This window comes from Pelophylax lessonae (assembly GCF_965119305.1).
Source record: "Pelophylax lessonae genome assembly, chromosome: 3".
In the NCBI taxonomy this organism is placed as follows: Eukaryota; Metazoa; Chordata; class Amphibia; order Anura; family Ranidae; genus Pelophylax; species Pelophylax lessonae.
The window spans coordinates 448,267,427-448,294,895 of NC_138770.1; the positions used below are offsets into that span (position 1 = coordinate 448,267,427).

At 43.5% G+C, this 27,469-nt stretch overlaps 1 protein-coding gene across 1 annotated transcript in view; it reads left to right on the forward strand.

Moving 5' to 3' along the window:
• SYTL3 (synaptotagmin like 3) overlaps positions 1–27,469 on the forward strand; it is a 126,721-nt gene that overhangs the window by 84,983 nt on the left and 14,269 nt on the right. Inside the window, exons 7-11 of the mRNA XM_082251790.1 lie at positions 8,822–8,894; positions 16,987–17,114; positions 17,467–17,604; positions 22,863–23,041; positions 24,538–24,640. Of these exons, the coding sequence (XP_082107916.1) occupies positions 8,822–8,894; positions 16,987–17,114; positions 17,467–17,604; positions 22,863–23,041; positions 24,538–24,640 (621 nt within the window). The remainder of the gene's footprint in view (positions 1–8,821; positions 8,895–16,986; positions 17,115–17,466; positions 17,605–22,862; positions 23,042–24,537; positions 24,641–27,469) is intronic.

A 27,469-nucleotide genomic window follows, 5' to 3' on the forward strand; every position in this document is an offset into this window, starting at 1 on the left:
CGTTTGATGTGTCTGGAGACCACACTAGTCTCTCACAGCGCTGGGACAAGTGGAAGAAGGGATTTCAGCTCTATGTTATAGCCACAGGAGTGACTGCACCTGCTCAGAAGAGAGCCATGCTGCTGCATCTAGCTGGACCTCAAGTTCAGGACATTTTTGAAACCCTGGGAGCAACAGGGGAAGATTCAGACTATGAGACAGCCATGAATAGACAGAGTGAGTACTTTGAGCCAAAGAAAAATATTCCCTATGAAAGATATAAGTTTAGACAGGCTGTGCAAGAACTGGGAGAAACCACGGACAGTTATGTGACTAGGCTGAAATATCTGGCAAAGTCTTGTGATTTTGGGACTGTAACTGAGGAGATAATCAGAGATCAGGTCATAGAGAAATGCACATCTGTGCACCTCAGGAGGAGATTATTGAGAGAACCTAGTCTCACACTTACTAGTCTGCAGGAGATTGCAAGAGCCATTGAACTGTCTGAGCTCCAGGCTCTGCATATTGAAACCAAGAACACTGCATCTGTCAATACAGTCTCCAAACCTACCTATAATAATAGGAATATCTGGAGTAGGAAAGAGAGTTTTCCAAAGAGGACTTTACATATCACCTGCAATAAATGTGGCAGGGCGGGACACACAAGTCAGGACTGCACTGTGGTACAGAATAAAATGTGCTTTGCTTGTGGAAAGACAGGTCATTTTGCAGCTGTGTGTAGAAGTACAACCAGAGATAACAAAACCAAAGGACAATCTGCACAAGTAAATGTTATAGCTGAGGATAAAGAGAGTGCTCCTGACTGTGAATTTATATTCTCCCTGTGTTCTCTGCAAGCCGGGACATTAACCATTAAGATTGGAAATACGGATGTGTCAGTGTTGATTGACTCTGGAGCTACATGCAATGTTATGGACTTGGCTTCTTGGCACAGTCTTAATGGCAGAGAAAATCACCTTAAATTGTGTAACACCACTAAACAGATTTATACTTATGGCTCCAGTACACCACTGCAACTTAAAGGCAAATTTTATACCTCTGTTCAAACACATGAGACTGGTCCTCCATTGCAGACCGAATTCTATGTTGTAGATGGCACAGGGTCGCCTCTGCTTGGTCGTCAAACCGCAATGGCACTAGGGGTGTTACAGATTGGCCGTGATGTAGGCAGCGCAAGAGTGAATATGGTGTCTCCTGCTATTTCTGCATTGAAAGAGGAATTTAAAGATTGCTTCTCTGGGTTTGGAAAATTAAAGGATTTTCAGTTGGAGCTTCACATTGATCCACATGTAAAGCCTATTGCACAGCCGGTACGCAGACTTCCTTATAGCCTGAGATCACCTGTTGAGCACAAACTGGCAGAGCTGCTAGACCTTGACATTATTGAACCTGTGGAAGGGCCCACTCCGTGGGTATCGCCATTAGTTGTTGTACCGAAGGGCACAGATATTCGGATTTGTGTGAACATGAGATGTGCTAACCAAGCTGTGCAGAGAGAGAGACATCCAATTCCCACTATTGAAGATGTTCTACATGCAATGAATGGGGCAAGTGTCTTCAGTAAACTGGATTTGAAATGGGGTTATCATCAGATTGAATTGACCCCAGCATCTAGAGTCATCACTACATTTGCAAGCCATAAAGGTCTTTTTAGATACAAGAGGTTGATGTTTGGCGTATCGTCCGCACCGGAGGCCTATCAACATGTGATTCAGCAAGTGCTACATGGTTGTGAAGGCACGCATAACATTTCTGATGATATAATTGTGTGGGGAACAAACACACAGGAGCATGATGAACGTCTCCGTGCAGTGCTAAATCGCTTGAAGGAGAAAGGGTTAACATTAAATGAGAAGAAATGCACATTTCAAATGAATAAAATGACTTTTATGGGCCATGTGCTGTCTGACAGGGGCATTGGTCCGGAGGACTGTAAAATTAAAGCTGTGTCTGATGCCAGAAATCCTGAAAACCCTGCAGAAGTACGCAGTTTTCTTGGGCTAGTGAATTACTGTGCCAAGTTTATTCCAGATATGGCGACTGTCAGTGAACCCTTGAGAGTGTTGACTCGCAAAGCAGTCCCTTGGAAGTGGGGCTTTTTGGAACAAGGTGCATTTGATGAACTTAAGAGACGGCTGACTTGCGCCACAACTTTGGCTTATTTCAATCCTACTGCACGCACCCAAGTTATTGTCGATGCTAGCCCTGTGGGGTTAGGCGCCATCTTGGTTCAGAGACAATGCACAGGCGATTACAGGCCTATTCAGTATGCAAGCAGATCCCTCACTGATGTAGAGAGACGTTATTCTCAGACCGAGAAAGAAGCTTTGGCTATTGTTTGGGGATGTGAAAGGTTTCACACCTATCTTTACGGCCTTGATTTTGAAATAATCACAGACCACAAGCCTCTGGAAGTGATATATTCGCCACGCTCAAAACCATCCGCCAGAATTGAGAGATGGGTTCTCAGATTGTTACCATATCTCTTTACAGTGCGGTACAGACCTGGACCGACTAATGCGGCAGATGCACTTTCCAGATTGCCTCAGTCTTCTGCACCTGTTCATAACCTGGCAGAAGAGTACATTCGTTTTGTGGCTACTAACGCCATGCCTCAGGCATTGACACCACGGGAGGTTGAAGAATTGTCATCTGTGGATCCGGAAATTGCTCGGTTGAGAAAATGTGTAAGACAAGGGGTTTGGGTGGATTGTGACCCAAGCTATCACAGAATCAAATAAGAGCTGAGTATTGCAGGACAACTAGTTCTACGTGGCAATCGTATTGTGATGCCTAAAGACTTACGGAAACGTACATTACATTTAGCCCATGAGGGCCATCAAGGCATTGTACGCACCAAACAAAGATTACGTGAGAAAGTCTGGTGGCCAGGAATTGACAAGGATGTGGAACGTTTGGTTTCTTCATGTCGAGCATGTCAGTTGGTGGGCAGCAAACCTAAACCAGAACCAGTAACTCACACTGTTCTACCTGAGGGACCATGGGAAGATTTAGCCATTGATCTGTGCGACATTCCATCTGGACACCATCTTTTAGTTGTTGTGGACTATTATTCAAGGTGGCAAGAGGTGGTAGTTCTCACTAAAGCTACATCATCAACTGTAATTGAGGGGTTGGAGAGCATTTTTGCATCTCATGGGTTGCCTAAACGGATTGTGAGTGATAATGGTGCCCAATTTACTTCTCAGGAATTTCAGGATTATCTGAAATCAAATGTTATTGAACATCATCGTACAACTCCATACTGGCCACAGGCTAACGGGGAAGTGGAACGCCAGAATCGAACCTTGCTGAAAGCTTTGCGGATTGCTCATTTAGAGAGAAGAGACTGGAAAAAGGAACTGTGGCGTTTTCTTTTGGCTTATCGCACAACTCCGCATACTGTCACTGGCGTTAGTCCTGCGGAACTTCTTTGTGGTCGCAAATTCAGGACAAAATTGCCAGACATTGTGGGTCCTCCTACAAGTCAGAAACCTTTTCGGCATATTAATGAGGAAAGGAAGATCCGGGCTGAACAGTATGCAAACCACCGCCGCCATTGTCAACCTAGTGGCCTTCAACAGGGTGATAAGGTGTTGCTTCAAAGTGATCGGTTTAACAAACTGGCTCCGTCCTTTGAACCTGAGCCTTATGTTGTAAAGGAGAAAAGAGGTACTCAAGTGGTTTTAGAGGATTTAGATGGTCACACAAAAGTGCGTAATTCCTCATTTGTGAAGAAATTTATTGAGTCAGAAGGTCAAGTATCGGAAGATGGCGAACAGGCAAAGAGTAGTGATACTGCCAGTGATCCAGACTTCAATCCACAACCATCCACATCGGAATGACCAAGAGAAAAACGAGCAACAAATCCACCGGCCTACCTTAAGGACTATGTGTATAGTCAGGAGTTTATAGTTTAAATTTTTAGTTGTTCATCCATGCATTTTGTTAATCTTATTAATACGTTGTGCATGTTATGTTTTATTCAAAGAGAGGAGGGAATGTAGTATGGTAAGCAACGGGTTAAGTTGCTGTCTGCAAAATGTTACAATTATGTATATGTCTGGGAGCTGGGTGTGGCTGAGGTTAGTTGCATGCTGATGTGCAGTGAATAAAGAAGCAACCTGAACAGCCTGTCTGTGTTAATACACTACAGCCTGAATGATTTTTGGCCAGAAAATTTGATAAGTGCGGGCAACCTCCCCTCATAAATCACTTAATAAGTCTCTAATTATGTGAGATCTAACGTTAAAAATATTTTATCTTACTGGATCTAACAAAAAGCTATTAGCCTGAATGATTTTTGGCCAGAAAATTTGATAAGGGGGGGGGGGGGCAAGCACCCCTCATAAATCACTTAGTAAGTCTCTAAATATGTGAGATCTAACGTTAAAAATATTTGATCTTACCGGATCTAACAAAAAGCTATTAGCCTGAGTGATTTTTGGTAAGAAAATTGGTTAAGGGGGTCCAGCCCCCCCCCCCCCTCATTAATTACCTAATAAGTCTCTCATTATGTAAGATCTAACATTAAAACCACTTGATCTTACCAGATCTAACAAATAGCTTCCAAAATAGCTGTTTGGTCAATTTTTTGATAAGGGGGACTGATGACGGGTTAGCCCCCACCAGAAAATAACTGCTAATATTGCTTCTTCTGTGGGAGATCCAGCGCAAACAACAATTGATCTAACCTGATCTAACAATGATGCAACAAACTACATAAGTTTTATTCAAAAATTTTGATTTGGGGGGGGCTAACCCAGCTGAGGTCTGGAAATGACATAAAATAGAAATATAAACACCAATGAAATGCTGGCATGGGTTCTAGCCTTCTCCTAATCTACAAGTGTTTTGATTTCTATATACTGTATTTCCCTGTTGTGCATTTCCTCTCATTTCATGTTTTGGATAGGACAATCTTTCCAATAGAACCGAAAGTGAGGGAAACTTTCCAATTTAGTCACAAATAGCTGCAGTAATCACATGTAGACAAGTGACATGATCACTTGGAATGCTTGTTGTTTCAGTTTATAAATATACTTTATTTTTTAGTATATTGTTGTATATTAGATACCAACCAATATAGGTTAACAATTATATTAGAAAATATTTCCCCATTAAAATATCAACCCCGTGGGCCCATTTAGACTTGTCTGTTCTGGTGCATTGTTACATAGTTAGTGAGGTTGATAAAAGACACAAGTCCATCTGGCTCAACCAATAATAAATAAAAAACAGTAAAGAAAACACAACCATACAATCCTATAAGTGCCCGTTCACATACGAGCGACGCTACTTCCAGGGGCGACCTCCGAGGCCGCGGTGCGAGCAGCGCGCCGCGACCTCGGAGGTGACGCCACAGATTTCATAACATTGAAGTCTATGGCGGTCGCCTCTGGGTCGCCCCAAAGAAGCTCCGGACCCTTTTTCTAAGTCGGAGCGACTTGTGTCGCTCCTATTAGAACGGGTCCGCAGCTTCCCTATGGAAGGCGACCTACGGCGACCTGTGAGGCGACCAGGTCGCCCCAGTGTGAACGGGGGCTAATGTTATCACAAAAGAGCATCAATACACTTATTTTTAACAGGTTAACATGTGTTGCATTAAGAGCCGGTTCACACTACAGCGACCAGAAAGTCGCTTCATAATACCACCCATTCAAATGAATCGGAAAGGCATAATTTTTTTAGATGCAGCACAATACAACGCAAGACAGTGTGTTTTTTTGTATTGTGGTACAGCAACATGTGTATAGGTGGTGAATTGGTTTGATGCACTGGGTGCCAGAGTTTTAAAATATTTTCTTAAACAGAAACAAAAGTAGAAGAAGCAGAGCAGACAAAAAAAAGCGAGGTGGACCTGCAAGTAGGCTCTAAAATACCCATTGACAATGAATAACATCCATATATGTGCGTAGCCTATTGTACCGCACACATCTTTCTCTGCAGCCTCAGCTGCACGGGGCAGTGAATGAATGGGAAGTGCTCTGTGCTGAGTGGCTTCCTGTTCATTTACAAACTGAAGCATTGTAAATGCAGTTTACTATGCTTCAGTTAGGAGTTAACACAGGGAGCGAGTATTTTCACTGTGTTTATTTAGAAAAGGAAAGGGTTTTAAAATTACATATTTCCTAGCCTTTTTCTCCGCTCTCTATCCTGAAACATCCCCCACAGCAGCCCGGGAAGAGGAAAGCAGCACTGTTGTGCAGGGAGGCCAACACAGGGGGTAGCCCGGGCAGTAGGGGTATTTGGAACCACATATAGTGATTAGAGTGTGCCCTGGCACACCCCCTGCACACACCTATGATGACACCACAACATGCTATTGTACATAATGCATCAGATTAGTGGTCTGATTGGACCCTGAGGGTTTTTGCACCTATGTTTTATGAGATGACAGTATGAAATAAATGCACAGTAATGGCTGTAATATGGGAGGACTGATGATTATGAGTCAGTAGTAATAACCTAATGATAATGCCTAGCACCTTGTGCTACTATTATTGGTTTGGTGTACTATGTTGCCAGTATTCTATTGTGGCTTGATGCACTAGTAGAGTTGTTCAGGGACACTAATATATACAGTATCTAACAAAAGTGAGTACACCCCACACATTTTAGTAGATATTTTATTATATCTTTTCATGTGACAACACTGAAGAAATGACGCTTTGCTACAATGTAAAGTAGTGAGTGTACAGCTTGTATAACAGTGTAAATTTGCAGTCCCCTCAAAATAACTCACAGAGCCATTAATGTCTAAACCGCTGGCAACAAAAGTGAGCACAAGTTCAAATGTCCAAATCGGGCCCAAAGTGTCAATATTTTGTGTGGCCACCACTATTTTCTAGCACTGCCTTAACCCTCTTGGGCATGGAGTTCACCAGAGCTTCAAAGGTTGCCACTGGAGTCCTCTTCCACTCCTCCATGACAACATCACGGAGCAGGTGGATGTTAGAGACCTTGCACTCTTCCCCCTTCCATTTGAGGATGCCCCACAGATGCTCAATAGGGTTTAGGTCTGGAGATATGCTTGGCCAGTCCATCACCTTTACCCTCAGCTTCTTTAGCAAGGCAGTGGTCATCTTGGAGGTGTGTTTGGGGGTCGGTATCATGTTGTAATACTGCCATGCGGCCCAGTCTCTGAAGGGAGGGGATCATGCTCTGCTTCAATATGTCACAGTCCATGTTGGCATTCATGGTTCCCTCAATGTATTGTAGCTCCCCAGTGCCAGCAGCACTCATGCAGCCCCAGACCATGACACCACCATGCTTGACTGTAGGCAAGACACACCATCTGAACCAAATAAGTTTATCTTGGTCTCATCAGACCACAGGACATGGTTTCAATAATCCATGTCCATAGTCTGCTTGTCTTCCGCAAACTTTGGCTTTCTTATGCATCATCTTTAGAAGAGGCTTGGACGACAGCCATGCAGACCAATTTGATGCACTGTGCGGCGTATGGTCTGAGCACTGACAGGCTGACCCCCACCCCTTCAACCTCTGCAGCAATGCTGGCAGCACTCATATGTCTATTTCCCAAAGACAACCTCTTGATATGACGCTGGGCACATGCATTCATCTCCTTTGGTCGACCAATGGCGAGGCCTGTTCTGAGTGGAACCTGTCCTTTTAAACCACTGTATGGTCTTGGCGACTGTGCTGCATCTCAGTTTCAGGGTCTTGGCAAACTTTTTATAACCTAGGCCATCCTTATGTAGAGCAACGATTTTTTTTTTCAGATTCTCAGAGAATTCTTTGCCATGAGGTGCCATGTTGAACTTCCAGTGACCAGTATGAGACAGTGAGAGTGATAACACCAAATTTAACACACTTGCTCCCCAGTCACACCTGAGACCTTGTAACGCTAATGAGTCACATGACTCCAGGAAGGGAAAATGGCTAATTGGGCCCAATTTAGACATTTTCACTTAGGGTTTTACTCACTTTTGTTGCCAGTGGTTTAGAAAATAATCACTGTGTTGGGGGGACAGCAAATTTACACTGTTATACAAGATGTACACTCACTACTTTACATTGTAGCAAAGTGTCATTTCTTCAGTGTTGTCACATGAAAATATATAATAAAATATTTACAAAAACGTGAGGGGTGTACTCACTTTTGTGAGATACTGTATGTACAATTGTATGTACAGCACATAACCGTACAGATGGCCTTTTTTGTAGAGAAAGTGTGTTTCTGGAGACTTGACATTTTTACTCTGCCCCATTGGGAAGGGCCCTTCTTGTGAAATTCTGGCCCTTGGCTTTAATATTTCACTAGTCCCCATCTGCATACATATTTCAGGTTATTGACTTAGGAACTCATTAATAAACAGATAAAAACTGCTAGGTCACTCCATACCACTGCCTGCATTTTGCAACCCATTCATAAAATGCAGACTGCTGTGTGAAGCCAGCGGTAGTTTTCAGAGTTCTCCTAACTTAACTCAGCAGAGAGAACTACATGACTGGAGGAAAGACCATCATATGACCTTGAAAGGCCATGTGACCAGGCATTCCCCCTGTTTTTTTTTTTATTATTGTTTTTTTCATTGCTAGTCTTCCATTCACAAGAAACCAGAACACATCCCTGTACTTTTTTTTTTTTTATAGAAATGTTATGGCCGAACCAGTGCTTTTTAAATAAACCACTTCGAGAACTAAAGCAAGAGGGTTAGGGTGATAGCCAAGCAACTAATCTTATTGGAGGAAGAGGTCTGCAATGATAGCCTCACAGTTTTTTCCATGACATGTTTTCTTTAGCAACTGAAGCTAAAAAAATAATAATTTCTCTGAAATTCTAATTTTCTTCTAGGAGCTCAGTAAGTCAAAAGGTTTTCATAAATCAATGGAAAACCTCTTCCTATCTCTCACTACACAAGTGAAAAGTAAGTATAAGACTATTTAATGATTTAACTTAGTTTATGATATAAGGGATGTGATTTTCTTTTTTTAAGTTCAAACAAAGACAGAGACAAAGAACACATTTGTTTTTGCCTTTTTAATACAATAAAGAGACCACAGAGGAGACAACAATGGAAAGTGGACCAGTAGCAGAACAATTTTAAATACCATAAATGCAAGAAGAGATGTCCAGTAGGGACTATGATTTTTTTAGGTGCCAATAAACTAGAGAATGGATTAACAATGACTACATACTTTATTCAGTTCATTAAATATGATTTAGGACAAAACATATACAGACAGCAGTATTAAAATAACTCCAACATGGTATTCTGGAGACTGGTTGACATAGTCCAAAAGTTAATAACACTTCTGGGGTGACAATCTCAACAAGTTTCACCAACAAATTTGGCTTCTTCAGGGATATTGACCTGAAGAAGCCACATTTGTCAGCGAAACATGTTGGGATTTTCCCCCCAGAAGTGTTAATAACTGGTTAACGACCGCCCACCGCAGTTATACTGCGGCAGGCAGCCGCTCCTGCATGAACCGACGTAGGTATACGTTGGTCGCATGCCTGCAGCTAGGGGGCGAGCGTGTGCCGCCAGCACGCTCACGCCCCCACTCATCAGCGGGGTCTCGGATGCAGGAGGCAGGCGGCTACGATTGCTGCCTGACACCTGCGATCGTTCCCTGCTGAGAGAGAAGAACGGTCAGCTGTTGTAAACACAGCTGACCGTTCTTCTCCCTGGAATGATCACAGAGCTCCTGTGATCCTTCTATATAGGAACACAGGTCTCTGTGATCGTTTCACAAGCCATGCCCCCCCACAGTTAGAAACATGCCCCTAGGTACACATTTAACCCCTTGATCACCCACAGTGTTAACCCCTTCCCTGCCAGTGTCATTTTCTCTATCGCTCATTGACAGACGTAGTCCTCGGTGATACAGCACCTTCGGGTTTATGTTGCCTCCACAGGAGTAGGACTAGACAGGAAATAAAATGCTCTGGTCACACCTTAGGGGCAGTCCCAGAGGGTATATCCTCTCTCTCTCTGCCTCAGCAAATCAGTTTTTTTCTGTCTAGTCAGGAGTAAGGACCTAGATACCTTGCTGGGATCTTCGGTCCTGGCAGGATTTTTTTTCTTAGAAAAGATTTTTTAGACAGCTTTTTTTTCCAGTGTTCCTGTGAGATCTTCAAGCAAGAAAGCTGAACTGGGCGACGGGCGGGATGTTGAGATCCAGTGGTCACCCCAGTTCAGCCTACGAGCGCGTGCAGGCCATAGCTCCGCGCTGGGTCGGCCGCGACATTGTCCCACTGGAGGGACTGACCCTGCGAGTTAAACGTCTCGCTGAAACGCCAAGGACCATGAGTCACGGCGTCCGTATTGGTCGACAGCCCTCCAACTTCGGTGGAGAGGGGTACTGTCAGGAATGGCGCCCGCCTGGTTCCGGTATGGTGAGTAGTATGTTACCCTTTTCCCCCTGACGGGTCTTGTGGTGAACGCGGGCCCCTCTCTGTAATGGTAAGGATGGGTTCCCCTCTATCCTATAACATGTCACAGATCCCCCTAATTGAGTGTGATTTTTGTGTACAAAAAGCCAGCAGGCTTGGTTTGGGAGCTGACAATCTAATTACAAAGTATGTTTAAATGATTGTAATATGTGGCAGCACTGGAAGCTTACTGTGTTACAAGAAGTATCCTACCTGTCAGAAGTCACAGGACAGGGATGCGGCTTGCCAGGTCATTCCTCCAGCTGAAGCAGGTCTCCCGACGGCCATGCGGTTCCGCCAGGGTTCGGTACCGCCGGTCAAGCTGATCTCCATGAGAGAAAGGTTTTGCGATGCCTAGTTACTGCAGGACGCCGCTATGCTGTGCAAACCGCCGTAGATCGCACGAGGCCGCCATTTTGGCGTAGCCTCGTGTCTGCAGCATGGGGGCGGCCATGTTTGAGGTGACTCCAACACCTCGTGGAGCTAGGGGAGGCGCCGGAAGGCGTGCAGAGGGGCGGAGCCGCCTCCTTTCTTCCTGGGCAGCCAGCCAAAAGACTTCCTGTTTGTGGACACAGCGCTGTAACCTGTTGCAAGTGAACTCTGAGCATCAAGTGGTGAGCCTGGGGGTCTATCTCTCTCTCTCTCTCTCGCTCGATAGGGATCCCTAGCAGGTAACACTGAGGGGCTTTTGTGGCGCTGGGGGTCTGGAAAAAAAAAAAAGTTTTTTATTTAAGTTGGATTGAAGTTTCCGGGTAGTTACTGGAATAATCATGGACCCTGCCACACAAGTACCCCCACCTGTTTCCCTCGAGGGGGCCTCGGGACCTGCCGGTGCACAGAGCATGGATGCATTTACAGCAGTTTTGGAGTCTATGGTGGCTCGGGTGGAGGCGGCCTGTCAGGGACGGGGGTCAAGAAAGCAACCCCCGCCTACCCCTATAATATCTGACACCTCTGACTCAGATTCAGAGAGGGTCACTGCAGCTGCAGGTCCCTCTGCAAGGGCTGTTATCTCAGGTAAAGCTCCCTCAGACAGTGAGGAGGACGTGCATTCTTCCGCCATAATTCAGGAAGAAGCATTGGTGGACGCACTAGTTGTGGCGGTGCGGGAAACCTTAAGACTTGAGGTTTTACCGGCAGAGGCAACTGAAACAGAGATTCCCTTTGGTACTAACAAGCCCATCAAAACGGTGAAGGTTTTTCCTGTACCCAAGTGTTTTGGTAATAAAATTAAAGGAGAATGGGAGCATTCTAAACGTACCTTTACTATTTCCAAGCGTATTGCTAGACGCTATCCGTTTGAGGAATCCCTCATTAAAAAATGGACGGTACCACCAGTGGTGGATCCACCTATTTCCAGGCTGAATAAAGCCACGGTTATCCCAGTGGAGGACACTTCGTCCTTTAAGGATCCGGTGGATCGGAAGATGGAAGCAGAGTCCCGCACTATCTTCTCTCTGATAGGGTCAGCATTTAGACCAGTAATTGTTATTGGTCTAGTTTCCCAGACACTTACAGAATGTGCGAGATTGGTACGCCAAGACCTTAGGGGAAAAGATATTCCCCAGGAAACATCTGATTTGATGGAACAGATTATACAAGGGCTACAGTTTATCTGTGACGCAGCCTTGGACACTACTCCCCTATTAGGGCATACATCTATGTCAGTGGTAATCCTCAGACGTGTGCTGTGGTTAAAATGCTGGTCAGCTGACCTAGGTTCCAAAAAGACCTTGACGAATCTCCCTTTTCAGGGGAATCGCCTATTTGGGGCCACCCTAGATGAAATCATTAAAGATGCCACTGGGGGCAAGAGCACTTTCTTGCCACAGGCTGCTAAAGCTAAGGGACCTCGCAATAAGCGAGGACCTTTCTTTACCGCCCATAAAGGGTTCGCACGCCCGGCTGGAACAAGCGGGAAAGGCAAGACTCCTCCAGGAGGGTTCAAGAAAGGCTGGTCGGACAAACAGAGGACCGACTCAGCCAAACCCGAAGCAAAGGATTACACAGCCTGAAGGTGCGCCCCCACCCGGTTTGAGGGTGGGGGGACGTTTTCACCGGTATTCAGGACATTAGATCGAGCATCGACTACTACTACCGGTGCGATTCTTCCCTTCCAACATTTAAGTACTACAGGGAGCGGTAGTCACCGTTCCCTGAACAGATCTTTTACTTTACCTTTTCCTAAGATTAGTCTCAATTCCCCACAGGAATCGGATCTGGTTGACCAGACAGACCAAGAAGCCTCTAGCCGGGTGACTTCGGTCCCTGAGATTCAACCAGGAGAGATCACCGTTCCTGATAGGAATCAGGTGTCGGATAAATGTGTGGGAACAGAGAACGACCAGACTTTCTCGGATGGTCGGGGCCAGATAGCTCTAGGGACGCCTGGTTCAGATCCCGTCAGTGCCAGTGGTCCTAGAAATTCTAGGCTGGCCTCGCCAAGCCGGCCTGGCCGACTTGGACTTGCTAGTCGCGGACGTACCGTGGGAACTGCGTCTCAGGGAGTGTCTGCGGTCTCGAGGACCAATCTACCATTGTGCTTTACAGTCGCTGGGTTTAATGGCCTGGCCATTGAGACCCAAGTACTGAAGGACAGAGGGTTGTCAGCTTCAGTCATTCCTACCCTTATTAAAGCAAGGAAAGCGACTTCCAGCAGAGTCTATTATCACACATGGAAGACTTATATCGCGTGGTGCGAATCTTTAGGATTTCCTCCACGTACCTATTCGGTGACTCGAATATTGGCCTTTCTGCAGAAAGGGGTTGAGCAGAAGCTAGCCTTGAGCACCATCAAGGGTCAAGTTTCAGCATTAGCAATCTTCTTTCAGAAACCTTTAGCTACCAAGTCCTTGGTGCGGAATTTCATCCAGGGGGTGCGGCACCTGGCTCCACCAGTCCGCGCGCCCTTACCTCCCTGGGATCTTAATTTGGTTTTGTCGGCTCTACAGAAACCTCCTTTTGAAAACATCAGGGAGATTCCCTTGCTTACATTATCCCAGAAGGTAGCCTTCTTGGTGGCTATCACTTCTGCACGCAGGGTGTCAGAACTGGCTGCTTTATCATGCCAGCCTCCATACTTAGTGATTCATAGGGATAAGGTAGTGCTTCATCCTAAGCCATCCTTTCTTCCAAAGGTGGTTTCAGATTTTCATCTGAATGAAGATATTGTACTACCTTCCTTGTGTCCTCAGCCCAATCATCATCGGGAACATGCGTTGCATTCCTTGGATGTGGTTCGGGCAATCAGGGTATACCTGAAAGCTACGGAATCGTTCCGTAAGACGGATTCACTTTTTGTGATCACGGATGGCCCCAGAAAGGGGTTGCCTGCATCTGCCGCGACTATTGCCAAATGGATTAGACAGACGGTGGTACAGGCTTATTCTATTAAGGGTCAGAGTCCTCCGTTCCCTGTTAGGGCGCACTCCACTCGAGCGCTCAGTACTTCCTGGGCCTTTCGCCATCAGGCGTCAGTGGTCCAGGTATGTAAGGCGGCCACCTGGTCGTCGGTACATACCTTTATAAAATTGATGTGATGGCATCGGCGGATGCCTCATTTGGCCGCAAGGTTTTGCAGGCCGCTATTTGAGGAGACCGGTGGTCTACCTCGAGGGTTTTTTTCTGTTTGAAAATTTTTTTGTTGAGTCTCATCATTAAGGATGAGCATTGTAAACTTCTAGTTGGCACCGGTTGGGCCTTCTAGATTGGATTTGATTTCCATTTTCCCACCCCTCATTTGTGATACTGCTCTGGGACTTCCCGAAGGTGCTGTATCACCGAGGACTACGTCTGTCAATGAGCGATAGAGAAAAATAGATTTTTGTAAAATCTTACCGTAAAATCCTTTTCTCTTAGCTCATTGACAGACGTAGTACCCGCCCCTCTGTTTTTTTTTTGAGTTGGGTTGGGTTAAATTCTCTAAAGACTGCTTTATGACATAACTGATTTGCTGAGGCAGAGAGAGAGAGGATATACCCTCTGGGACTGCCCCTAAGGTGTGGCCACAGCATTTTATTTCCTGTCTAGTCCTACTCCTGTGGAGGCAACATAAACCCGAAGGTGCTGTATCACCGAGGACTACGTCTGTCAATGAGCTAAGAGAAAAGGATTTTACGGTAAGATTTTACAAAAATCAATTTATTACAGTAACAGTGCATATTTTTAGCACTGATTACTGAAATAATGTCACTGGTCCCCCCAAAAATGTCAAAAATGTCAGTTAGGGGTCCGATCTGTCTGCTGCAATGTCGCAGCCCCGCAAAAAATCGCAGATTGCCGCCATTACTAGTAAAAATAAAAAAAACCCAATAAAAATTACATAAATCTTTGCCGTAGTTAGGAGACGCGATAACTTTGGCGCAAACCAATCAAAATACACTTATTGCGATTTTTTTTTTTTTTTTTTTTTTTTTTACCAAAAATATGTAGCAGAAAACAAATTGGCCTAAAATGTTCAAAAAATTTAGATTTTTTTATTTTTTGGGGGGGGGGGGGGGCAGATTGTGAAAAATATATATATGTTTTTTTGTTTATAGCACAAAAAATAAAAATCGCACAGGTGATCAAATACCACCAAAAGATAGCTCTATTTGTGGGAAAAAAAGGACATCAATTTTATTTAGGTACAGCGTCGCACGAGTGCGCAATTGTCCGTTAAAATAACACAGTGCCGAATCACAAAATATAGCCTGGTCATTAAGGAGGCAAATCCTTCCGGTCCAGAAGTGGTTAACTGTGGTCTATGTCAACCAGTCTCCAGAATACCATGTTGGAGTTATTTTAATACTGCTGTCTGTATATGTTTTGTCCTAAATCCTTTTTAATAAACTGAATAAAATATGTAGTCATTTTTAAAGCGGAGTTCCGGGCACAGATGTCATTTTTTGATGAACATACCCCCGGGACAGTCAGGGCTAGCACATTCCACAATGGCTAGCCTCTGATCTGTCCCGGTTCGCACTTACCTTTTAGAAGAAATACTTACTTAGAAAATTTCTTCCACAGCGTTTCCATCTCTCTTTTGGGCAGCTGAAGCCGGCGCGGTCCTCTTCTGCGTCTTCTTCCGCGTCTTCTTCTCCCAGAATGCGCCGCACCGGCCCCTCTCGTCACTTCCGGCGCGGCGCCGCATTCCTAAACAGCTTCTGGGCATGCCCAGAAGCTGTTTAGCAGGGGAATGCGGCGTCGCCCGGAAGTGACGAGCGGGGCCGGTGCGGCGCATTGATTCCTGGGAGCGATGACGTTTAGCTCCCAGGAATCATCGCAGCGCAGGAAGTGACGGGGTGAGCCGCGGCTCCGAGGGAGGAAGCAGTCAAAGGTGAGTATTTACGATCTTCAATAAAAAGGTGAGTAAACAAAAAAAATAAAAATAACTATCCAATTCCTTTTCAGGTCAGGTATACCTAGCGGAGGGGCACAAATAAAAAAATTGTTTTTGTGCCCGGAACTCCGCTTTAATCCATTCTCTAGTTTATTGGCACCTAAAAAATCATAGTCCCTACTGGACATCTCTTCTTGTGTTTTATGTTTTCATAAAGGGATGCGGTGCTGGGGAATTACCTCTGGAAACATTTTTTCTAATTTTAAATAACACTTTCAGGACCAAAGTTACTGTATTTTCTGGCGTATAAGACTACTTTTGAACCTCAAAAAAATCCCCCAAAAATGGGGGGTCGTCTTATACGCCGAGTATAATATCTCCAAGGTAACCTAAGTATAAGTATTACCGGTAGATGAAAATTAGGGGGGTCGTCTTAAACGCCCAGTCGTCTTATACGCCGGAAAATACGGTACTAAAAACAAGAGCATATTTGGTGGTTTTAATACAAAAATGAAAAGACCACATAGGAAATAGCAATGGAAAATAGGCAAGCAGTAGGACAACTTTAAATAGCAATCTTAGGCCCAAAGTTAGTAGAGCTAAGGAGGAGAAGTAGACGTTTTAATACATAAATGAATAGATTTCAGAAGATACAGCAGTTTAAACCTGGCCAGCAGCAGGGCAATAAGAAATATCAATTTTAGTGCCAAAGTTACTAGAGACAAAAAAACATGGAAGGGGTTTCACCACAAAGAATACAGAAGTGTACAATTGGACAGCAGCAGGGCATATTTTAATAGCAATAGTAGGCCCACATTTACTAGTAACATAGGGCACAGGCAGGGAGGGGTTTTACTACGAAAATTAAGATAGTGCAGAGGATAAAGAAGTGTAAAATTGGTCAGTAGCACAAAAATGCTTAATATTTTTAAAGGAGGCCTTGCAGTGAATAAAGCAGGTTAAAGCAAGAATAAACCCAAAAGCAAACATTCATTATATTGCAGATCACCAGTTCTTAGATGTGATGGCTGCATTTGTTTTCTTTTTTTTTTTTTCACCAGATGATCTTGCCAGTAAGTCTTATCTTTTCCAACAGAACAAGCTCTTGTGCAGATGTAGCAATCAGAGAGTTTAGACAAACCATTTAACACTGACAGAGGTGTTAAGTCTATGGTGGCACACGTTTAAAATACAGTTACTTGTTTGGTTTTCCTTGTCCTTTAAATAAGTGACAATACTGCATTATCTTATTTTGTATTAGAAATTTCCAAGTCACAGAATGATATCCTGAATGACAGAATGCACCTATCTACAAATTACGGTGAGGGTGGGGAAAGAAGAAAAGAAAGGAGGAGCCATTCTGACACTGCCATTAATATAGCTTCTCAGGTATGGGTTTAAAGCAAATTGTAAAATATAGTAACACTGCTAAAAATAACATAAAGTGAATCTGCCTTTCTTTTTTTTTTTTTTTTTTTTTTATGTCCTTCTGCATTAATAAAACTGAAATGAGTGTGAATGTGACATTCACCAAACATTTACTGCAGATGAATATTTCAATTTCATGGGTTTTAAATTACAGTGCATAAATAATCACCTGTGAATGTTCAGTGAATGTCACTGATTTATATATATATATATATATGCCACATACTGTATGGGCAGTTCTTATTTAGTTTTTTGCTGTATTATTTTTTTTTTTATTTTTTTTTTAATCAAAAATAATGTATCTTTATGGCAGCTGGAAAAGTCCATCAGTTTACATAATCTTATTCACAAAGCTAAGGAGGAAGAACTTCATTTGAAAAGAAATAGAAGCCAAGAGACAGAGGAAAGTGATTGTGCAAAGCAGAGGGTGTTCTTTGGGAGTATGAAACAGGTAGGTTCTAACACTGTATATCGTCTTCATCAGGAGTTTAAACATAGAATGAGAATATATATATATATATATATATTTATATTTATATATATATATTTTTTTTATTTGAGTCTGACAAGCCACCTGAAATCAAGGCATAGTATTGCATCACTTGCGGGTGCTGGTTAAATTGTATGTAAAGAAATGTTTTTTTTTAGTATGGATTACATAAGGGTCTCGAACTCAAATCAAGTTATTTTTCGCTGCCCATGTCCCACTGGGGAGGCTTTTCCCTTATTTTCTGTCCTAGAGGACCCTTAAGAATGGAGAAAACATTTCTCCAAATTAAACAGAATTGCAATTGTAGGGAGTTGTCACAGGAACAAGTGTCTCTGTTGGAGGATTTTCCTTCACCTCTTACCTTAATTTTCTATTTCTATAACAATAGTTACCAAGACAAACATTCAAGTGGATCGACCCAGTGGGTACACATAACCACAGTATAAACTTTCCCTTCCTAAATGTATCCAACAAAAAATTACCCTTCTATTTGTACAGAAGAACACTGAGATGAAGGCTAACCATATGTTGTACCAGTGCTGTATATTGGCCTAGGCCGACAAGGCCCAGGCCTAGGGCGAAACTTTGCAGGGGGGCAGCAAAATAGCCACCCGCCTCCATCTGGGACTCTATTAGCCACTGGTGTGACGTCACACCGTCTCCCTCTCTCTCCCAACCCTTCTCCCTCTCTCTCTAACCCCCTCTTCCTCTCTCTCCCACCACCCCCATCTCTCTCTCCCCCACCCCCTCTCCCTCTCCCTCTCTCCCCCACTCCCTCTCTTTCTTTCTCTCACCTCTCAAGCTCTCTCTCTCTCTCCCACCCCCTCTCTCTCTCCCACCCCCCGCTCTCTCTCTCTCTCACCCCCTCCCTCTCTTTCACCCTTGCTCCCTCTCTCTCAACCCCCTCTCACTCTTTCTCTCTCACCCTCCTCTCTCTCTCTTTCTCTCATCCCCTTCTCTCTCTCTCTCTCTCATCCCATCCTCTCTCACCTCTCACTCATCCCTCCCCTCTCTCTCTCTCACCCCCCCTCTCTCTCAACACCCTCTCTCCGGACACCCTCTCTCTCTCTCTCTCCATACACCCTCTCATCCTCCCCCCCTCTCCCTCTCTCTCATCCCCTCTCTCTCTCTCATTCCCCCCTCTCTCTCTCATTCCCTCCCCTCTCTCTCTCATCCCCCTCCCCCTCTCTCTCTCATCCCCCTCCCCCTCTCTCTCTCTCATTCCCTCCCCTCTCTCTCTCATCCCCCTCCCCCTCTCTCTCTTATCCCCCCTTCCCCTCTCTCCCCCCTTCTCTCTCTATTCCCCCTCTCTCTCTCTCCCAACACCCTCTCTTTCTCTCTCTTGCTCTCTCTCTCTCTCTCTCTCTCTCTCTCCCAACACCCTCTCTCTCTCTCTCTCTCTCTCTCTCTCTCTCCCAACACCCTCTATCTCTCTATCTCCCAACACCCTCTATATCTCTCCCCCATCACCCCCTCTCTCTCTCCCCCAACACCCTCTCTCTCCCACCACCCTCTCTCTTTCTCATCCTCCCTCATCCTCCCTTACCCACCCCCTCTCACCCCCCCTCTCGTGAGATCTCAGGGGTTCTTGCTGGGACTTGTAGTCCTTCAATTTTGGAGGGAGTCACATCTATTAAACAGGAAGGGTTGGGGCAAATTTACATAGGAGTGGGAGGGGCACCCAATTTTAGTCTTGCCTAGGGGAGCTCAAACCCGAAAATACATCACTGCGTTATACAATTGTCTTATTCAATTTCCTTTAGATTTACCTTCAACTATATAGAGCATAGGTCTGTCTGATTGCACACAAATTAAAAGTGTTTAGGTTTGACCTCATATTATATGGTTTTGGTAAATCCTAAAGGAAAATTGTACAAGAAAATTATATAATCTATGGTCAGCCTAAGAAAAACCCTTTGATAATTCTGAAATACCGAATTGAACTAAGGATTTGAGAATGTACTCAATGCAATGTGTGAAGATTCACTTTAGTATACAACCATGTGAAAAGAAAATTACTCTTTACCTATTTTATCTGCAAATGATTGAATAACTGAAGTTAATATTCACACAATTTATTGTGTGAACATTCTCAAATTTTAATGTTTCTCAATCTAAAAAAAAAAACATTTTTTTCTTAAAATCCTGAGATTTTGGGGCTAATTTACTAAAGAAGCTGAAAATTTTGACTCAAAAAATTGTGTGAATATTCACTTCAATTTTTCAATAACTAAGGTGAATCGTCACAAAATTTTGAGTGAATATTTTTACACCCCATTAGTAAATTACCCTCAATATCAAATCAGAATCACATGTTAGTATCTCAGAATTATGTGTTCGTATATCAGAATTTGGATATATTTAGGCTGATTTATAACAAATGTGGAGAATTTTCAGAAATAAATTGTGTGAATATTTACTTAAATTATCTACTCATGTAAAAAGTAAATTCCTGCTTCCTTATTTTGTCTACTTGTGACTGGATAGTTTAAAGCCTAAGTTTACTTTGAAAAAAATTAGGACAAAGAACATGACCTAAGCTGGGTACACACACAGCTTTTTTTCATTCAACCCAGCCGGCTGAACGAACAAAAACCAAAAAACAAGAGATCGCAGTACTAACACAAGAGATTTAGGTGCAGCGATCTTCCCTGCTGTGACCCACTAAATTGACAGGTGACAGTCAAGGCTCCACTGGGTCCTCATATGTAGCAACAGCTTGGAGTTCAAAAACCAAAAAACAAGAGATCTCAGTACTAACACAAGCGATTTAGGTGCAGCGATCTTCTCTGCTGTGACCCACTAAATTGACAGGTGACAGTCAAGGCTCCACTGGGTCCTCATATGTAGCAACAGCTTGGAGTTCAGACAAGGACAGAGCTCGTCCCAGCTCTAGACATCTAATGGAAAAGGGAAAAGTCCTGAAAGTTGCACATCTCTGCAAAACCCCGTAAGAAGTTGTATGACAGCCTCAGCCTAGGCTCCAACCAGGCCACGCCCCCAACACATTTCACTCCACCCACAGAGCTCAGTTATGGTCCCAATGACTAAGCTCCATGGGTGTAGTAAAACGTGCTGGGAACGTGGCCTGGTTGGACCCTGGGCTGAGGCTTTCAGCTGACTTCTTATTTAGTTGAAATCTTCCACCTCTGATTCCCCTTCCCCCTGCCTTCCAGACCCTTGTGAAATGTGTTAGTTAGCTGCAGACTTCTTTCCAGTTTTAACAACTGGTCACACCAAAGGGCACAATCTTTGGTTTGATCCAGTGACTTTAGCCTCTCTCCCTGTGAGTAAGTTTCTGTTTTTGTGGTTAACATATCTTGATATGTAACCCTTATGCACTGCTCTCTTCCTTATGTCACTTCTTAGATGCCTGTGTACTGTTTTGTTTTTCTTTTAAGCTGGGTACACTAACAGTTTTTTTTTTTCGCTCAACCAGCGGGTTGAACCCAAAAAATACAGACAGATCGCTGCATCAACTCCCTCTTCCACGAAAATATACTGATATACATGAATATACTGATGAGCACTCACAGTCATAGGCTAAAGCGCTGAATAGATGCTGGTTTTCCAACATGTCACTTCGACGAAAGGTAGTCATTAGACCAGATTTTTTCGGGCAGACAACTTTAAACACTGACCGAAAGTCGGCTGGTTTCTTCTGACTTGGACGATTTTCGCCCAGTGTGCACCCAGCTCTAGGCTCCTCACACCCTCCTATGTTGCATGGAATTTATGTTGGGGTGTACTACTTCTTTTTTTTCTTACTCCCCATATTCTCTTAAATAGATCTAATTAGCAATACCACAAGTAAAGCTTAATCAATATTCAAATAGAGCCCAGGTTATATAAAAGCAAACTTACCTATTTTATCTTTATACAAGACCAAGCTCTCTAGCAAAATTTACTAGTGTAATAGGCATTGGAGTGAACTATAACATTAGTAGGGGGCCTTACATCGGTCATCTTATATTTCTATATTTAATCATCTGCATTCAAATGTAATTAAAAAAAATACAAGCATGGAATAAAAGGGGAATTAATATTATGAATATTAATTAATTAATAATTAATTCTATTACCTGTATAGTTATCAGAATAGAATATTTTGTAAGCAGTGATTAGGTTCCAACAGGGGTCAGGTTAAAGCCCTCTAAATGCAAATGAGGACCCCCTCTTGCTCAGTCACAATTTTTCCAAAACCACCTCTAACCCCCTTGTCCCTTGCTGATGCCTCTTTCAGGTGTGAGGACCTGTGATCCAGCACTTCAGTCTCTGGGTTGCCAACCTGTCTCCTCAAGGTGATGGAATCATGTCCCAACAGTTCTGAAACCTGTCCAGACTATCGCTGGGTAGCCAATAGAAAGTGTCCGTAACACCCAAGCAGTGATGTGGACACCAGAAGAAGAACCTTCACATTCTGCATTCCAGAAGACTAGGCACAGAGGGGTTGATTTACTAAAGGCAAATAGGCTGTACACTTTGCAATGTGAAGTTGTGCTCTGAAAGTGCAGTTACTCCAGAGTTTAATAACTGAGCAGAAGCTCTGTTGACCTCTATCATCCAAACATGTGCAAGCAAAATGGCTGTTTTTTTTATTTTCCTTGCACGTGACTGGGTATTCTTTGCAAAGTGAAGCTTTACCTCATTTACTAAGCTCTGGGGCAATTGATTTTGCAGAGTGCAACTGCACTTTGCAAAGTGTAAAGTATTTTTGCCTTTAGTAAATGAACCTCAGAATGTCAAATTATCATAGATTTAGGCGAGTATTTGGTGCTTTTAGATTTTTTTTTTCTCTGGCTACAGCCAGAAGAGGGTAGGGGTTATGAATGGACGGGGGAGGAGGTCCCTGGCCAGAGTAGGATTTGTATTGCTTAGGTCTGTTTTAGTGTTAGGGAAATTTAGGAAAGCTTTAGATTGATTGTTCACCTTTTCTTGGTGCTAAAAACCCTGTGCTAAGATCTAACATTTAAAAAAATCTGAATTTATAAATGTTTGGTGAACGGTTGCCAACATAATTTTTAATATCTTTCGGGTGTAACTGTAGTCCATTTTTTCCATGTCTTTAGATTTCTTAGTTAATTCAGATTTTATCTCAGTGTCCATTTCTTTAAAAAGGTACCTCCATAGATGTGTATAGTGTCCAGTATACTGCACTGCAAGCCAAATGAGTGGTATTTTTGTATATTTTACATACTAATATTCCCTTTTATTTTTAGTCTAGCATGAGCAGCATCAGCAGTGTTTGTACCGATTGGGGAAGCATTGACAATGGTAATGTCAGTGGAGAAATTGAATTTTCCATCAAATATACCTTGAAGACTTTAACTCTAGAAATTTCAATCAAAGGATGTAAGAACCTGACATATGGAGAAGAGAAGAAAAAGAAATGTAACCCGTAAGACTTGTAATGTACATGTTAGAACTTTTCTTTAAGCTAAACTCCAGGCAGATACAAAAAGACACTGAATAATGAAGTTAAGTGTTAAAAATAATCATATGTATTTTCAAGTGATAAAGTTTAAGGTTCTGATGAGAAGCAGCCAAAAAGCTATCCACTGAACCTGTGTGTAGCACACTAGAGTCTTCTCCGAACAGAAAGTATTCACATGTCTCATTCCATCTCATATTCCAAAATAAGGGGATTATTTCTTATTTCAGAATAGTTGGCAGAGGCCATGCAAACCATTCCTCTTTGCACCAATAGACAACTATACATCTAGAATCACTGGTACAGCTATAGCCTAATATGATAGTCATTTATTTCAAACCGCATACAGCTGTTCATCATCAGTGCAGTGTATAGAAACCATGGAGTAGGGCCCAGAACCCAACAAGAAAATATAATCCAGAGGTTATGGTAAGTAGGAACCAGAAAACCCCCAATGAACCAATGCATACTAAAGTAGAGCATTCTTTTAACAAAATAGTATTAAAATTAGTTAATTATAATCCCATATGTACATAATCACTCAGACTGGCAGAGGGAAGGATTAGGCTAATCAGGTGTGGTATATGCACATGTGCTTACAAGGAACTTGCTGAGAGGAGAAGAGATCAGAATTATGCCTAAAGCCCAGCTCCAGCTTTTTGATCTCTTTCTCTGCACCCTTAACCTTAGTAAAAATGTTCAGTATAAATATCCTAATTCTAGACAGGCATTTGACAAGGAGAGTCTTTTATCCTCTTCAGGTAATTGTTTTTCACTCCTGGATATAACAGCATTCACATTGTGATGTGTGAACACCATTCTATGCAGCATGCTATTTATGAGTCCAGGATTCCACTGGGGTATGACACTGACTGCCTGAGTTCACAGAAAGTGGTTAAATGACACAGTGTATCATTTAAGAACCATTTAAGTGTTATGGGCCTTAGGGCAGAATGGACAAAAATATGAATCCTTTGGAAGAGAATGCTGTTCCCATGTATGTATTTCACCTGTGCTTTTATCTGATTGACTGACTTTTAGCTTTAAAATATTTTATGCTGGGCTCAAAAATTCACACTAGCCCTTTCTGATCAAAGAAAAAAGTTACCTTACAAGTTTTTAGACCACTATCACTTCTCCAGAAATAAATGATAAAAATAAAATAAATGATGCAGGGGCTTGAAGCTGACCAGTTAGTCATTTTTCATGTCTGCATAAAAAAAAAAAAAAAAAAAAATCAAATCTGAGGTGCAACAGTGAAAAGAAGAACATGTTGGAGAAGAGCACAACCAACCATAGTGTAGTAAATATATACTGTACAGATTAATTGAATGAAAATGAACCGTAGCACTAGCTGTAGTCAACTTGTTCTTGTTTCTCTTGACAACGTAACTTTTTATTTTGCAGATTCCCCTGTACAACTGAAGTGCCTTTTTAATTTTATAAAGTTCTTTTTTTTTAAGATATGTGAAGACATACTTGCTTCCAGATAGATCTTCTGCTAGTAAGATGAAAACAAGTGTTAAAAAAAATACAGTGGACCCAATATTCAATGAAAGTTTAAAGGTAACATTGTAAAAAAATATTTTTCCATGTAATCTGATTGCTCTAACTAAAGGGGCTAAACCAGGGGTCTTCAAACTATGGCCCTCTAGTTGTTCAGGAACTACAATTCCCATCATGCCTAGTCTTGCCTGTGAATGTCAGAGTTTTACAATGCATTATGGGATGTGTAGTTCCGAAAGAGCTGGAGGGCTGTAGTTTGAGGATCCCTGGGCTAAACTGATAAATATACAACATTTACTAACTAAGGCTTTCACAGGCACACATCGGCCTCACAGATTTAATAATTTGTGTAACATGTCTAGAAAGCAAAACAATCTTGAGGCTTCACATTTTCTTTGATATTAACCCATTTCTTAATGTAGATCACTGCAAAAATAAAGCACAAAAGTTTGTTGTTTTGCAGGTGCTAAAAAGCCCATACCACCCTGAAACCCTTTTCTGTGCTTGGTCTGTAATATGTAGTAATAAACAGGTAATTCTACATAAACAGAGAAGCCTTAAGATTTTTAAATCTATAGGGGCAAACTATACAGACTCCCTCTGCTCTTTCACTATCTTCAAACAGAAATGTGGAAATGACCAACTCACTCCCGGCATGACAACTAAACTATATTCCTTACCAGGGGTGTTGCTAGGATTGTTAAAGACCTGGGGCACCCTGAAGGAAGTAATGATAGTGTGCTGTGGAAAATAGTGGGTGTGATCACATTGTGCTAAAAGTGGGCTTAAGGAGGTATGGGTAAATAGAACCTACTCGTATATATGCAAAAGTCTTTGTACCCTTAAAAGGTGGTGTATGTAATGTATAATATAGCATACAGCACGCAGGAGCCAAAAGAAGGTAATGCACAGCACAGAGGATAGGGGTAAGGAGTACATAATGTACAGAGTTCAGAGGTCAGGAATACTACAGCATGAATGGGTCAAGAGTATGTAATGTACAACATGTAGGGGCCAGGAGAATATATCATGCAAAATGCAGGGGGTCTGTATTATGTAACACACGGATACAAGGAGCAGGGGTATGTAACACAGTATGAATAAATCAGGACTACATAATGCACAGGGGGCAGATGTCAGTAGTACTTAATACATGGAGTTCAGAAGTCACTAGTATGTAACACACAGAGTGCAGGGGTCAGTAGGGCATAATGTACACAGGAGTACAGAGGTCAGGAGTGTGTAACATACAGAATTCAAGGTCAGTAGTAGGCAATGCACAAGTGCACAATTTAGTAGTATAAGAAGTACAACATATAGGGTTCAGGGGTATGTAAAGCACAAAATGCTGAGGTTGGGAGTATGTAATGTACAGAGTATAGGGGTCAGGAGTATCCCTCCCCCAAGCAAAAATCTACCACACCCTTAACAAAACCACCCAGAGCCTGAACTTCCATTGAAGTTATCCTCTGCAAACCACTTTTTGAATGTAGCAGGCACCAGTCTCAGTTGGTAACTCACATCTTCGCTGCTGCTGTAAAAATAAATAAATAAATAAACACAACAAAAACATTGAAGACAACCTCTATACCCAATAGGGAGTTAAAACACACAGTTACACAAACAATGTTCCTTGAAAAACTTTCTGCCCTGCAGGAGGTCCCAGTTTAAATGTCCTAAGCATCAGCGGCGGTCGGTGTGTTGGAGGCGCAGGGGCACCGCCCTTCCATCCATGCGTCCGGCCCCCTAATCTGCATGCAGGGGCACCGGACGCATGGAGCTCAATGTTTTTTTTTTTTAAATCACCTGATTAGAGCCAGAGGCTCTAATAGGGTGATGCAAATGAAAATTCGCTATTGTCACACGGATCCTCCTCCTGGCCAATCAGCAAGCGCGTCCGATAAGCGCTTCCTGATTGGCCGCAAGGCAAACCCCATGCCATTGGCCGAGGAGGAGGCGGGAGCGGGAGCACTCGAGGGACGTGCCAGGGGACTGAGGAGAAGCCGCCGCCACACCGCATTGAAGGGGGCACGCACGCTGATTTCTGCATTCAAGGGGGCACGCACGCTGGTCACTGCATTGAAGGGTGGCACGTACACTGGTCACTGCATTAAAGGGGACATGTACGCTGGTCACTGCATTGAAGGGGGCATGTATGCTGGTCACTGCATTGAAGGGGTCATGTACGCTGGTCTCTGCATTGAAGGGGGCATGTACACTGGTCACTGCATTGAAGGGGGCATGTATGCTGGTCACTACATTGAAGGGGGCATGTACGCTGGTCACTGCATTGAAGGGGGCATGTACGCTGGTCACTGCATTGAAGGGGGCATGTACGCTGGTCACTGCATTGAAGAGGGCATGCTGGTCACTGTTTTGAAGGGGGCACACTGGTCACTGTGCATTGAAAGGGGGCACGATGGTCACTGTGCATTGAAAGGGGGCACACTGGTCTCTCTGCATTGAAAGGGGGCACGCTGGTCTCTCTGCATTGAAAGGGGGCACGCTGGTCTCTGTGCATTGAAAGGGGGCACGCTGGCATCGGATCAGGAAGAGGCGGTAGCAACAGCCACCACTCAGCAGTCTGACAACAGTACCCAGATCAGCCCAAGGAGGTTGGTCCCCGCCGTTGCTGCCGAGATCTCAAATGTTAGTGGTTAGGAAGGTGACGTCGATGATGACGTGTCTATGGATGTCACGTGAGTGCCCACAAGAGAGGAAGAGGAGGGGAGTTCAGAGGGAGAGATGGACCAGCAGATAGGGAGGAGAAGCAGGCTGAACTTACATTGCACAGCAGGGCCGATCCGAGGCGGGTGCCCGAGGTGCGGTGCACCCAGGCGCTTCAAACTGTTAAAAAGGGGGGGCGCCGGCGTGCCGGCCGAAGCTGCC